This window comes from Tribolium castaneum, chromosome 3 (assembly GCF_031307605.1).
Source record: "Tribolium castaneum strain GA2 chromosome 3, icTriCast1.1, whole genome shotgun sequence".
Classification (NCBI taxonomy): domain Eukaryota; kingdom Metazoa; phylum Arthropoda; class Insecta; order Coleoptera; family Tenebrionidae; genus Tribolium; species Tribolium castaneum.
Window position 1 is genome coordinate 11,179,190 of NC_087396.1, and position 16,157 is coordinate 11,195,346.

The 16,157-nt window shown below is 37.9% G+C and overlaps 1 protein-coding gene across 1 annotated transcript in view; it reads right to left on the reverse strand.

The window, feature by feature from the left end:
• The window catches only part of LOC663423 (nephrin), an 87,316-nt gene that overhangs the window by 9,195 nt on the left and 61,964 nt on the right, over positions 1-16,157 (reverse strand). Inside the window, exons 5-7 of the mRNA XM_015981665.2 lie at positions 13,849-14,130; positions 3,457-3,549; positions 1,958-2,131 (exon numbers count right to left, since the gene is read on the reverse strand). Coding sequence (XP_015837151.1) covers positions 1,958-2,131; positions 3,457-3,549; positions 13,849-14,130 — 549 coding nt within the window. The remainder of the gene's footprint in view (positions 1-1,957; positions 2,132-3,456; positions 3,550-13,848; positions 14,131-16,157) is intronic.

The window sequence follows — 16,157 nt, forward strand, 5'->3', positions numbered from 1 at the left end:
ATATTGTGCACATTTCCAGCAAACAGGAGCTGTTAATATCAAGTTCCATTCATAAAATTTAAATAAATGATAAGAGTGTGTTCATATTTCAGGTTTACGATGCACCGCGATGGGGGGTAATTAAATTATTTTCGTCGAGATCATTTGTTTTGAATTTTTCGTGCAAACAGAACTGAAATAAAACCATGATAGGGTTGTTCGTATGAGTCGACGAGGGAAATATAAAAGCAAACACTCTCTTTGACTCATGAAGCTCCATATGGATCAATGTTTTCTTTTTATATGACGATAAGAATCCTATAGCAAGGGTCTCGAGCTGGGTCAATACGTAACCACATTGCCCCAGTACACTATTACGTTCACGTCCTCTTTGAATTTATCGCAAAGCGCGCGCTATGCAGGTAGATTAAGTTCTTATTTCCACAACAGTTTTTAACACAATAGACGGACACGTGCTTTAACGGTCCCGATAAGCCGCTTCTGTCATTTCTCTTGTTGACTCGCTTTCTTCCTTCAGAACTTAATCATTTCGTTTAATCCTTAAAGCGTCACAGTTTTTGTCTGTTATTAAGCCTCTGGTCCCATCGATCCACCCTTTTTGGGAGACTCGAATCAAATTACACTGCGTTGTCTCCGATCCGCAATAAACGTTTCGTCTTTTTGTATGATTTGTTGGTTCTTCGCGGCTTATTTTTACCACATTAACTATTTAAACAGTCAAAGTTCTTATTGATGTTACTCTGCAGGCTTAAAACTCGCGTTTGGAATGCCTTTGTAAACTTGTAAGCGTGCTAGATTTTTCACAAGGGACTATACAAATATAGCGGAAAACGGAAACATCCTCTAATGTTTTACTTTTAGTGCTTATCTTGGAAAGATATATAAAACATTTCGGGATACGGATACAAGCAACCGGTGAAATGTCGAGACATTTATTTTGTTTATTCTGCAGTACAAAGAGAAAATCTAGCTTAAATTATCCATCGGGAGCTGGAATTGCTTTCGATAATGAGAGCATCTGCATGCGAAATTTTCTCAAATTTTGAGATTAAACGCTGAGTGACAAAATTTGAACGAAAATGATTCAGAACAAAATTTGTTGAAAAAGTAATTTGATCCGCGACTTAGATCAACGGATAGCACGAATAACAGTGTTTGTTATTGTTTTTTTTTGCTAATTTTTGCTTAACTTCAGTTTAAAAAAATTATTTCGCTCGTATGCATTATACAAATTACATTAAAATTCGTTCTGTAATTGGCCGTATAATCCTCGCAACTACTTTTAGAGTCTCACGGTCTGTAAAGGTCAAATAATCTTGGGCGAAGGGTTTTATGAAACGGCGTCGTCTATATAGCCTCATAACTGAAAAAGCTGAAATTAGAGCGTTTTTAGTCTGAATAGGTCGCTTTAGAATCGTCTTTAATTGGCAAAAACGAGGAAGAGCGAGCATTTTTGGCTAATCCAGGCCACCTTCAGCCCCAATTAACCATTAATTTTGATTAAGGTTTTAGCATTGGCAATTTCATGTGCGCTATTGGATTAGTTTAGTACAAGCTACTGATAGGTAACGTTTCGGTTTGTGGTTTCGTGTTTCGGCGATGAGCTTAATATATCATTCGACGGGGGTTAATTAACTTATGGGGTCGCGCGAGGAATTACACCGCCATTATTTTCAACACACTAAAAATTATAATTGTGTAACCGAATTTGCTCAAACAAATTTATAGCCACGGGGTGAAGAACGGTTTGTAAGGCAAACTTTCGGCACTAGAGCGGGAATAAATGAGAATTTTGTTTTAAACAAAGCATTTAATATGCGAATTATAAATTTATCAACAAAGGGGTTACGAGTTGGAGATTCTGTCTGAGTTCAGTTAATTACGCGGAATGCCACTGGAAGAAGGGTAGTCTGTTGATGTTAATTAAATATAACAAGAGCGCTCTGTTTTCTCTTACCTTGCATTCCACCTTGAGCGGTTCGTCTTTGGCCGCTCCCAAGACCTTTCGGCCGCTTCTCTCCGCACATACCGGTGGAAATTTAACTCGCAGGTGGAACGGCGGGCTGGTGGAGGTGCCCTCCTTGTTCGTCGCTTCGCAGCAGTAGCGGCCGGAGCTGGCGCGACTTACGCTCTGAAATTCATTATTGCGAATTATTTCATTAAAAGCATCACAAAGTGCGGTATTTGATGAATCGGGCCAATCAAAGGCTCGTTTCAAAGAAATTATTTCCACGTTTTGGGAGAAAATATAACACGCAACTACTCGAAAAAATTTAATCCACTTATAACGATGTCGTGATCTGTGCCGTGCAAATTTGGTGGATGCGCAGGGCCAATTAGGGTGAGGGTTTTCGTATCTACGAGAAAACTTTCAATCGAAAACATACATAATAAACAAGACCTCGGTCAGGATTTTATGTCAACTTGTTAAGAAGATCAACAAGTTACTTTTTTACTTCCTACAATACAATTAATGTCCTTGACTTGACACAAAATTAATAATAATAGATCGATTTTCTTAAAAACGAAAAGAACAAAACTAAAAAGGTAATCTTAAATTCTTGTAAAAGCAAATAGTTTTTCTCTCATAATCTTTTCATTAGGATAATGGAATACATTAAGGTAAGGTTTCGTGTCGACTTAAGGCATAATAAATTATTTTAAAGATAGTTTAGCTTATTATTAATGTTGTAACTGATTTAAAATAAATCCCTAATTCAGGACAATGCTTACGAACATAGTTTATTCTGTTGTCAGTCTGGTTTATCTTAGAACAGTGTTTGAAACTGATTTTCAGGCATACTTTTCTAAGAATTAATGGTAACATTATTTTTGTAGCAAATTGATACAATTTTACCAAAATTTTGGTTTAATTTATACAGTTCCTGCTGAGCACAATCAATATAATCAACTTGAGGCATTAGCTGAAGTCCCTAGATACATGTATATTTGTTTGGGTTAGAAGCTCAAAACCAAACTAGTTTACTTTAGTTTGAAATTTGCGCCGAGTTTATTACATTTGCATACTTTTGTTACATATTTCAATTGTGTACAGTTTGTTTCGTTCATCTTAAAAGGATTGCCAATATTTTATACTCTTTGAAGTCGAAGACATCATTTTTTCGAGCGGAAATAAATATTTACGGCCTATTTATATTTTCCATTATCCGTATTTTATACCTCCGGCGATGGGAGATGTCTGATGGAAGTTTATATCTTCATTTTGATCGTCTGCGCGGATCTACATTAAAAAACCGTATCACCTCTTCCCGGAATATGTAGATCGTTACATTTGTAGTCGCGCAGTTCTCATTTGTTATTGGAGCAATCAGAGTCGAATTTAGTGCCAAACAACTATGGCACTTGCAGAGTGTAATGGCCTTGCCTTGCGCACGTTTTCTTGTAAATTGTCGCCCTTCGTGCCGCTTTTCTCATGCAAATGCCTTGCCTACTCACCTGGAGAACGAGCGTTTGGTTGCTGACGATGACTCCGGCGGTGGCGTTGCTCAGTAGACGGTTTCCGTCCCTCAGCCACCAGACTCTATGCACCTGCAATCAGTTTCGAACTCAATTAAAACGAATCTGAGCTCGTCAGATATGCAAATGAGACGAAGGTTGTGCCAGCGCCGACGCTAATTTATACCACTTGCAACAAATACGCCATCGCAAACAAAAATTACCGACTTGAGGTATTGCCCAAGCGACCGGAAAGCTGCAGTTAATTACGGCGGGAAAAAGCCGTTCAAGCAGATTGAAGGACGGTTCAAATTGCTGGAAAATTAGACACTTCTATAATCTTTGTTTATAACGGATGATGCAGTGTTGTTTACTTGGTAATGGCAGTTTTGCCACTTTATTGGCGTGAAGCTCACTGACGTGGACACGGATTAATTTAATGGCGGGTTTCCGGGGCCGAGATGCGTTTAATTTTGTCTTTTAGGGCGGAAATCGATCAACATGCCGCAAACAAATTTCACTTTTGACAATGTTGCGTTTGTAAGAAAATTTATTTTTATCGAAACTAAAGTGGAGCGGTTTTTTGTCATTTTTCACGAGGATGCATCATCTAATGTTAGTAGTGAATCACCATTTCTAAGGCTTTCTTGTTTCGTATATTTTGTAGCAGTCACAGAAATATGAGGTATGAAAGATAACTTTTAGAGTGTTTTATATGGAAATATATAGGTTCACACATATTTATGGAAATATTCAGACTATTTCAAGTACATACAAACACAAAGTAAAAGATGTGGAATATTTTACTTCTCGTATTTGCAAGAGATGAATTTCTAGATATGTAATTAATTAAGTAATAAATTAACTCGTGCTGCTAAAAACCATTAATATTTCTTCAAATCTGGATTAAAGTGAAGTGGAACATAATTTTGATGTAAGCTTAATTATTCATACAAGTTAAATAGATATCTAGGCGGATTATTACAAATTCATGAGTTACTTGATATCTTAATCAGAGTATTCACGCTTATAACAATATTGATACAGCAACTTAATATTCCGCTCTTATGGCATTCATATGTAATGTGGTTCATGTTTGATTAAATTTTAAAATCGGTTGGGCCTTCCGTTTTTATTGTTTAAGCCGACTTTCTTTAAATGCATATGTTTTATTTGGAAATTGTTAAGAACCCACAATATGTATATTTTAAATGCAATGTATCTATTTTTAGGAAACAAGTCAATACAACTTGAATTATTATTGTGACAGCGTTGCAATTAGCGCCTAGAAAATGTTAGTTACAAATTTGATTTATTGTTCACAATCACGCATATTAAATAAATTTTATTGATTACCCAATTCAATTACTATAATCTGACTAACATAACGTAATCTAGGTATTAATTCAGAAAGGTGTATTAACAACAAATATTTGGAAAGATTATAAAACATGTCAAAATATCACGCAACATTTCGCTTTTTCAAAATAGAGTGAAATCAGGGCGTGGTTCTTAAACACTGAACTGGAAGAAAATCGTTACTATTTTTTTAAATTTAATACTCTAGGCATTCGAAAAAAAAAGTAATGAGCTGACTGAATCATATTGTGTTTCAAGCATTATTTACAAATTCTGTTTTCTTAAAATGTGTAAGTAAAGTGCCCGAAGCTAGTAAAATTAAACGAGCTGTTATGTGAGATTTGATGTCTTCGAATTGAGAGATACGTTGTGCAAAGTGCACTATCGTTGTCAGTGCATCGAAAGAGCATTTGTCGTCCCAATAAAAAATTTACGATTGGTCGAATTTATTACTTACTGCGGCTTCTATTTCCTCGCGACTATAATAATAACGATATCGTCGAAGCCGATGTTTATGATGGCACAATATTCTTCCCCTTGTTGTGTGCGGATGAAATGCGATACATTTTTGCATTATTAAATTTCGTGTTTTTACTGCACCGAGAAAATAATAAGGAAATGGAGACACTTTCGTGTGACGCCGGCTAAATAAACTCACAAAACCGAAACAAATGCATAAATATGCCTCGCGGTTGTTGATCTTCCCTGGCTGATGCGGAATTAAAATAAATAGTTGTATTGTAGTCCCATTTGCGATATTAGCATTGGGAATTGGAGGGTTTCTTTGTAATGCAATAAGATTGTAACAATATGCAAGAGTGAAGAAGGTCGGATTTAGAGAGACGAGGCAGCGCGTCTAAAATTGGTCCCTTTGAGGCGGTTAGCCACACGCACGAGAGCCAATTTTCATTGGACTTTATCTTATCCAAGTTTAATCCTGCAACTTTCCAATTTAATCTTCCATCGTGCACGAATCTAAGGTGAATTTTATCGTGTTATTTATGGTGATGGAATAAATCAGCCGTGAGTTATACGCGGTGCAACCACTTCCCAACTCGCAAATCCCTTCAATTATTGTTATTATTTGTTTACCGAAGCATCGTATCGCTATATGAGAGTTGGTAAATACGGTTTTAGCGCGCCTAAAACTCATTTTCTCCGTGACTTGAAAATTAATTTTGTAATTAACATATGTATGGAGACGCTTACTAGCGAAATTTTCCGTCTACAAGCAATTATCTTTTATCGTCGGCTTGAGCAGGACAGGATTCAAGCACCTATTGATATTTGTCGGAGGTTAGAAGCCGCGCCGCTGCAGTCTGCTGCATTTCTGTAATGAATCATTATTACGCGCCGGTTTTGTTGCCAATAGGGGTGGAAATGCCGCCCACCGGTAATTTACGAAATATGTTGATGCGCTCCTGTTTTTGTTACGCTAATCTATATTTGTGGTGCTTGCTCTCATTGGCTTGGATGCCGACCAAGACTGATGGCGGGGGAATATTTTTGTTGATAAATTCAAAACAGATTTATTCTAATTGGATACGTCACAAGCAAACTTATCCGATTCTTTGACTTGAGCTTTTCAAATCAAATTTTACAGCCGTGCTGAATAAGACGTTTTTATCATAGTCTTCTTGTTTTTTTCAGCTTATATAGATTTTCTTTAAAAGTTTTACGAGGCTTTGTGTCCCCTTCTGAAAGCCGTAATTCCCTTAGGTACGGATTCAGAGCACATGTTAATAGGAACTTTTTATCACCTTTTATGTTCTTGGCTCACCATCTTTTTTCTGACACTTTGTAAAGGTGATGAAACGGGTTGCGTTTTTATTACCCTCAAACGAAACAAGAGTCGCTAAATCAAACCCTCGATACATAAAAGGGGAAATTGATAAATGACGCCTGCTGCTAGTATTTTGTCACGAGACTCTTTTTTCCTTTAGTCTAAAAATTATTACAAGAGAAAACGTCTCAATCAGTGAAATTTACCTTAAAGCGTCAGTGTAGTTAACACCTAAACTTCTTATTTGCTGCACAATCTTAACCAAATAAATTTGGCTTTAAACGAACTTAGCAACCATGAATTTGAAACTAATTAATAGTTTAAACGTCGCTTTGTTTAGCTTCTGGCTTCCAAGACTTGACTTTGAGTATTGTATTATTAGAGCGCAGTACCTAATTGTATGTACATACATTTTGAACGACTGTCCATAGCAGAGCCGTGATGCATTTTAATAGCTAGTTGCGAATACGTATTAAAAGTGTTACGGTAATTACTGTTTAGTAAATTATTTTCCCGGCGCATCCACCATTTTTGCACCACAACAATAGTTGGAAATTTATTATTTAATTTGGTGTTGTTTTATGGCTCGTTCACATTTTGGCTTATCTCTTTCTTAAATGTGCTTTGGCGTGCAACTTAAACGTGAATTCACACCGCCATTTAAGTAAATTCAAACAATTATTCAATTAAATTACAGATTAGCAGCAACGCTGCAACTGTTTATTTTAATTTTATGCAAATTAACTTTGGCTATCTGCTTGGGGTAGACAATAGCATCTGGATGACGCCGCCGTTGACAGTGACATACTTTGTCGTTGGCAGCAAAACCTGAATTATCCTTCAGATAAATGCATATAATTTAGTAGACTTGCATCTATCAGGGTCATTCGTTGTTTGTGCACCTCAAACCTGCATAAACCGCTGCTGCCTTTCGCCTGTAATTCGAGTGGTTCTGGTAATGGAGCATCAAAGCGATCGTTTATGCATTATAGACAACCATACAAGCGGTTGCGTCTGTGTGATGGTTTCAGTATGCAAAAAATGTTTAATGGAAACTTTGGGTCACTTCCGGAAATTCTATACGTGAAATATTGACTTTTCATTCCTTTCCCGTTTCCACAAACATACAACGTAAATGGAAATAAATCGTGGCTACTAGTTGATATAGTAATATTTATTTTTCCGGTGGAAAGCAAATATTTTCCTGAATTTCACGCGACCGTTTTAGGACTACAACTGCTGGCAAAATGCAACTGAACATTCTGGCGGAAAGATTTATGTAAAAATAGTGGCCACAAATGTCTGATGTTATACCGTAGCGAATTTTGTTAAAATCATTGAAGCTTAAATTGCAGCTGAAAAAGTTTTAATGCTAAAAGCTGAAATATTATTAGGGTGCAAAAAACTGGCGTAAATATGCGGAAACGTGTATCAGGAAAATTTCATTAACCGCGGTTTTGAACACCAAAATCACAATACAACATGAACATAAACCGTAAGTTTGTGGCGTTTTGCTTATGTCAGCACAAGTCGCAAAATAAAACTTGATTTTGCTTTACAATCCTCAACGCAAAAATCAGATCCAGTTTATATTAAAATCCCCGAAACTATGTGGAGTTTGATAATTTACTCAGAGATTCCGTTTTGGCTGAATTCTTAGTACTCTCTTGTGTAACTTCTAAACAGGCATAACAAGTAGGCTGGGGCGCAATTATTTCTTAATTAGACTTTAATTAAAAATTAACAAGGATTTATTTTGATGTTTGTAATTATTATAAAACACTAGGGGCAAATAAACGTAGCTCTAAAAGAAACAGTTCCATAAACTAGAACCGGCTTATCCACGATAAGCCCTAAATCGTTAATTAAAGTTTTAAGATGGGCTAATTACGTTTTTTACAAGTCGTAATCCCGGATTTACGTAATTGAATTTGTTTACAAACGCAAACGTTGGATTTAATAAGGGAGGGGTGCATGAAATTATTGACCCTTAAAGATACTTTCGTGGCTGTAAAACGTGTTAAAACCGTTACAGTTGGACACAGAAAGTCGCTATTTGTCCATTGCAGTAATTAATTAATGTGGGCGGGCTAATGAAATTACTCGAGCGTGGTTGGTTTTCAAAGGCCCGATTATTAATTATTCGCTTCGAGAAAGATGCGGTGTTTCTTATTCTGACTTCCAACGCAGCTTTCACTGATTAAAGTGAGTGGAATTTTTGAGACTCGAAATAATTTTAAGGCTGATCTTGCTGTGACAACGGTAAACCACTAAGGGCATATTGGAAAATTCTCTGGATTAAAGGTGCAGATAGTATCTTCGGAGCAATCTTGTTACTGGAAGAGATTTGAACAAATCGCGTTTTTCGCCACTTCTTTTATTAAACACGTTCAAGGTTTTAAAGTGACAATTTTCCGCAGAAATAGGTCGCACACCCTTTTTACGTTTCGAATCATCCATTTAAATATTGACTGGGGAGAGTAAATTCACGTCTTTATAGTTTCCCATATGAGAATGAAATCAAAAGTATAAAAATAATTTTATTTTTGGCACAAATACAAAACATTTTATTTAATTTTTTAATCTCTATTTCCGCATTAAAACAATACATAATGTAAATTAATATCAGTTGCTGTTACATGAATAATATTGTAGTTTTAACGCCATTATTATGATGTTATTGTGAAATAAATTACAATTTTACATCGGTAAAATTGTGTTTTATTGTTGAATCCATTGTTGGAGACGGAACAAAACCACAATGAGTTGTTGCGCTTTAAACAGACAAATATTCAGTGTATGGCTCCACAAACACAATTTGGCAAGAACATCTCCGGAAGTAACATGTCACAGCTGGAATTTTAATAATAATAATCTAATTCGAAAGAAAAATTCACGCATAAGCTGAATTGAACCGCAAGAGGGAGATTTGGTCGGATAGTAGCGATTTGGTCGTTCTATATGCTGCTCAGGACTGTTCCGGGGGTGGTTTTTATGCTGATTCGTTGCGCCGTCGAACTTTTTGTAGCCTTGCCCTATACAAATACCTGCGACAAAGTGCATTTTTATGAAGGCGAAGCAATTCGAGACTTTTACATTCCCCGAATAGCGTTTGGAGGTGGATCTCCACTCAATTAGGAGCCTTTTTCAACGACAACATTTACGGTTAATGGCGTTGGCACAAACGATACGTTGATATGAGGGGCTGGTTAATTTTTGACCTTATAAAGGACTCTTCGAGAAAAAGCCGGGATGCGGAATAATAAAAGTAAACGTGGAGCAATAAGAGGAGATAAAGTACGTCAGTTTGCACTGCTGATATCTTTGGAAAGCTTTTAAAAGCTTGCTATCCGAAACTGAAGTATTGTTAGTCGACGGTTATGTATCTTGATTGCACTTGGGCGTATCGGCGGTTTAATACGGCCTAAGCAAACTACAATTTTTCCTAATTTTTCGTTGTTTAAACTGAGAGAAAGCCGATTTTTTGTATTTATTTGGCGGAATTGCAGAGAAATTAATTGAAGCAGTTGAGAGATTCTCGAAATGCGAGTAACTGCTCTAAATCATGAAGTTTTTGATTTTGTTTTTAATTTCGAAAATAAGTTGAGAGCTTAATTCCGGCTTGTATTGTAGCTGCTTTTAGCTCTAGTAGGTAATTATGAAGTTTCTCTTTTTGCTATTATTGTTTTCTTCGCGCAGTGAAAAGCAATAAAGTTTAATTTCATCTCGATAGATCTAATAGAGAATAGTGCAACGTGATATATCCGAACAATAACGAAAATCGCTTCAAGAATTCCTTCTCGTCGAATTTCTCGCCTTTTAAGAGCAATCGCTCAAGCTCGGTCTTTGTAATTAACCGGGGAAGCATGTAGCATGCAAATTAGAAGAAGGTAAGGGCTGAATCGTAAAAATCATCCACGTTCGAGGCGGGTTCGATGATTTGCATGTGGCGGATGCGAAAGCTCCACTGAATGTCAACAACGTCTGAAAGAAAAATTAAATGAAAGAAAACTGTCTCGAAGCTCCCCGACCATAGGAAACCATATTGTGCTATGAAAAATCGTCTGGGTTGGATCTTATGGAATCTGTCATCCGTCAATAGATGAGAGACAAGAAACCGAGACAGCCCTCGGATAGGATTAATAACCCTCTGGAGGCTCGGGAAACAGAGGCACTGATTCTTCTGCAGATGACGCAGTGTCGCCCAAAAATGTAAACATAAATTTCGGGTGGATTGAGCCGCAAAGCCATAATTAAAGTCGATCGTTTAAGGTTCGTTAGTTGGAAATTAATCACGAGTTTAAACTGACTGGCAAGAAATTGGGGAGCAAGTTAAACATTATATATTAACGAAATTAAAGAGCAATTTGCGTAATATGAGCAAGGAATTGTTCTGTGCACTTATTCCTGTTTGATTTGGGGAGGCGTAATTAGGCATATTTCGGCATCAAGGCAAGGAGTGATGGACCGGCGAACCCCCGACAAGGCGCAAAATTAGGCTTCGGTTTGTTTAGTTGATTTACCGTTTTCATTCACTAATAATATTGCGGCTGTATTCAAATGGCTATGATATACAACCCCATCCAGCTTACAGATCGATTTGCGGAGGAGAAGAGTAGCAGAATGTGTGCTATTCACTGTTCCTCCACACAGCAGACTATCACTACAGCGAATCATACAAAATTAAATTAAATGTGCAGATGTTCGTTAGCAAAATTCTGCAATACTCGTACAATAAACACCATTTTCGAAGTACTGTTTATGCATTGTGGGAGCGTTTCGGATATTCGATATCATACTCCCATTATCGTTGTTGGTATCAAATCAACTAATTGAATCAATAAAAACAGGGTGTAATTTTTAATTAATTTTACTAAAAGGAAATAATAAGTAAAGTCTGTGTAAAATATTGTGCAAATCCTGAGGCATCTGTGCTTTTATTCCAGCTAAATAAAAAATTAGGAACTCGCTTTATTGAGCGATTTAACTCGTAAACACGGCAGGCTATAAAATCTCGGGTTGGTTATAAAACTTAATATTATCTATTGATCTTTACGAAGAAATTAGGCTTATCGCTTCCATTGTGGCATATGGAGTTGGTGACATTGTAGCCCCCTCAAGGATGCGGTGCGAATGCGAGATAAGAGCAACAAAGGTAAATCAATACGCAATTCGTTTCATTGAACGACAAGTGTGACAAATTTGAAAATAGCTCAGAATGCCGGTGTTGCGCCTCATCTATTTTCGACTTAATGAAAAGTCTCAATCACATTCGTCCTCCGGGAGATATCCGAGCAAACACACAAACATTGGAATGCCACATGGAAGTGATAGACCCATAATTGCACATCGGCTCTCTTGAAGTTTAAACGAGAGGACACCTCTAATGAGATTTGTGAGCTTATACAACTATTAGTGATGTGATTAAGGTGGGAGCGATCACATTATTTGATCGGGGGGCTTACACATATGGCTCTGATTCGATTTGGAAACAGATTTCGGACATTAATGTGCCTGTTTGTTTATAAAATTGGCCGTTTCTGTCGCTGGAATTGTACAACAAATCTGGGATAGAAACGAAATTATTGGCAATATCGGCGTGAATATATCCGCTGCTAAATTGAAGTAATGAAAACGGGACAGGGATGAGAGCAAGTAATCATCGGCGAACTCCAAATTGCCAATCACAACTTTAAAACTTTCGGATTTTTCAAGTCGGATGAGCGATACTTGGTAATTGGCCGCCGAGCAACTTTTATCATGCTAATTATTAGCGCGAGTATTTGTGCTTAATAAAATTAATTGCCGGTTTGATTTATCGGAAAACGGTTTTGCGAGCGATTTGATTTCGTTTTGTTTTCTGCCATTTCCTGCTTCACTGGATATTCCACTTTTCATCAGGATAAAACAATACATTATTTATCTCCGCGACCCAATTTTCCTCTTTGTAAACCAAACTATTGCAATAAATCAAGCCGAACACCTGTATCACTAACAGCAAGATCCGAGTATTAAAGTTGTCAAACTTTGCGAGAATCCGACTCGGTTTCAATTTGTTCCAGGTAAATGTCTATGTCATTCAGCTTGTCTGCATACGCCAAGTTCTAACATTTACATTCCAATATATGTTAGGAGGTTATCCTGTTTTCGCCAATAAATTAACTTTGAAAATTTCCAGCGTGATAAAGTTAAATTACAAAAACCGTTACTTTTCCAGCATTTGAGTGCATCTCACATAAACACAATAATTAATGATAAAAGCAAATGCTCCAAAGCCGGCTACTTTGTGTTCCGAGCTTCTACCCGGCTTCGCAAGGTCTAAATCTTGCTTTTGTTGCACATTTGTATTGTATTTTAGAGCTGTCATAAGCAACAACAATATTGTGTTTCCTTCGTTCGTCTGCATTAAATGCCCCCAGGAGACGGCGAACAATTGTTCGCAATTTGCAAAGCTGGATCAAAAAATCACAATAAAAATTACAAATGATAACAATGACAGGGATAATGCGACTCGTATGTCATTTGATGTAAATTGACCAATAAATTTTAAGTATTTGTTGATTTTGAACCGATGGAAGGGAATTATGCCCGCATTTTTCACTGGCGGCTTCAGCTCCAATTTGCATTAATTTATTGCAGTGTTGTCTGCGCTCGGTCTCTTGATAACTTTGGTTCCCTTACTCCGACCAACGATTCCACCGACTCATTTAAATAAAAGAAAATAATTTCATAACAAGTCTCTTGGTGCAATCGAAAAGAAATTATCGAGGCCCCAGCTGTAATTCTGTATCTTTAATTTTTGGGACGCACTTAAAGAACACTTTATATGGCGGTGTATAAATGAGTGAGAATATCATTTCTCCACGAACTGGGAGCTAGACTAACCGTCCCTAACATAAAACTCTTTTTACTTATTTAAGTTCAGCTGAAACAGCGTAACTTCGTGGCATATAGCGCCATGAACGACACTTTCCTCTGAATAGCGGTCTGCTTTATATTTTCATCTAATATTTCTACAATATGCCGTTGTGCGCGCTCGAATGGAGTAAGGAAGTTGTTATTATGTCCCAGCGCAAACGGCGGAACTTACGGACGACTCGACATATTTATGTCGTCTCACTGGACCGGACAGCGAGCTTGTAATAGCAAAAACAGAACGCTAAACATCAACACAACCGCAATTGATTCAAAGGGTGTGGCTCGAGCGTCTTCCAAAAACACCCTTGATACACAACGACCCTCCAGCTTACCCAAGGGTTCGCCGTTAGGTGACATTCGAAGTAGACGTCGGAACCCTCTTTGATCACGCTGGTGTCCAGGCCGTGGCCCAGGGTGAGGGTCACCTTCGGGGGGTAGTTTACGCGCAACATCCAGGTGCGCTGCTGCTCGCTGAAGGGGATGCGCTGGTTGGAGGCCTTGCAGGTGAGGATGAGGCCGTGGTCGGCGGCGGTGGGCGTGAAGGCGAGGGCGCTGGTGGTGGTGTTGCCGTCGGCGCTGACGGTCACGGTGCCCCCTTCCAGAGACACGCCATCCTAGAATTAAAAAAACTCAGTTTTCCGCCGCACGTTATTGCAAACGTGCAGCAAACAGAGTTAAACAAAATGCTTTTAATTTTAATTGAAAATATTCTTTTACGGAACGTAAAAGCCGCCATTAAATTTCGCTACGTGCCCCTTTTTTTAATTAAGTTTCAAGTTTGACGCTTCCGAAATTTTCCACATATTAACGTTGTCATTGGTTTCATCTGTATTTAACAGTTGCCGTACTTTAAACAAAGCACTCGTATATACAAAGTGAAGTTAATTGGACATTACAGTTTCAGAAATTGGATTGTGTGGAACCGGTAAAGTTTTACAAACTCGATTTGCATCTGTGTGTATGCGGTTGATATAAAACGATTCAGATGTGGACAAAGGGCACACAAACACATTTTTTATTTCAACACGTGGCGAGTAAATAGAATTTGACAACTGGATAAGCCCGGTCTCTTGCAGCACAAAAACTGTCAAGGAAAAGGGGTCGCTTTTATTATTTCAAACTTTCAGGAGTGTTTGCAAATATGGTAAATAAGTTTGGTAAATAATGCAGGGAAAGAAGCGCAAAGTTTCTAAATAAAATGACCCGTGCGGAATAAGATTCTTATCTGGGATAACTTAACGTAAACAGTAATTTCAAATAAATAAATATTACAGAAACAATTTTTTATGAATCCTATTTTACAATCGGTTGATTCAAAAAAAATCGACACCATTTGGCTAAAATTGCATTGCTTAAATACTGGTAAAAGTAGTAAAAAAGTGTTTAATAAATGGTGCTTTTGTCATTTTTATTTTGCGTTGCTTTGATTTAAAAGTTGTTGATCCATTTCCTACCGGCATCAATTTTGCAAGGGGGTAAATCTGTGGTAATTGAATCTATTAGTTTGTGTGATGACTTTGGTGGTGGACAAGAGTGTTATCAATTCTGTGGCCATCAGTGAATGGGACATGGTTAATTAGCCATAGCGGCGCTTATCACGAGAATGTACATACACCGGAACAGTGTGTAAGTGACAAAAGCCCTGGAGAGGAATTAGATCGTATATGCACACCCGGGCTATTAGCAATGGTTTTAATTAAATATCTCCTTTGGAAAATTGAGCTAATTATAGCAGCCATTAAAACACAATAGCGAACAATATCGACATAATGGATCGGTAAAGAGAGTAAATCTACACTCGACTCGAGTTACAGAATGTTCGATATTACTGGATGGTAATAGCCGCTAGCCTCCCAAATTGCATTTTTCTAGCAATACTAGACCCGAGTACGCCAAAATCGAAGTATGGCGCCTTGCCAAGACCAGCATCACGTCTCTAGTTTTCCTAATTTAATTTAAGTGCAGTAATACTGTCCTCGTGAAACTTTGCCGGGCTGGCCAAAGTTCTTTAGCGGTGCGTTGCTGTTTCACTTATTTATCGAGTCGCAATCTCGCCGGAAACCGTCCGAATTTTCGGGCGCGTCCGCCGTCTTATTACTTTTTAAATTTCTGGCAATCCTTCGGAAAGGCAACCTGCATAATTCGGGGGATTTGAGCCGTGAATTTTATTCAAGACCCCTTCGGCGCGATACGAAACATCCAGCATCAAAGACGCTCCTCGTCCGGTCTTTTGGACCCAATAACTCGGAGATATCACTCCGCCACCACTTACTTAAATCACTTTTGAGATGTCGCCCATAAACTCTAATTCGGGAGCAGTGACCGAGAATTTTATCGTCTTGCATGGCACTTTTTATTGCGACAGCCATTGTTGAAAGTGGAACACAAATCGGAAATTTATCGGCCGGTATGATGGAGGACCTGCGACCGCCAAGCACGACCCTCAACCCGCAGGTAAATCCTGCGACGCCTTTCTGCTGACAACAGATCAATTTAGCGCCAGGATGCCTCCAAACGCGATTTCTTACAGAAATGGAAAGACGATTTTGACTGTATTTATTTTGGGAAAGGGATGTGCAATCCCAACCGATTTGCGTCGGAAAGACACCGGGTTTACCAATCTGAATTAATTAGTAGTAGT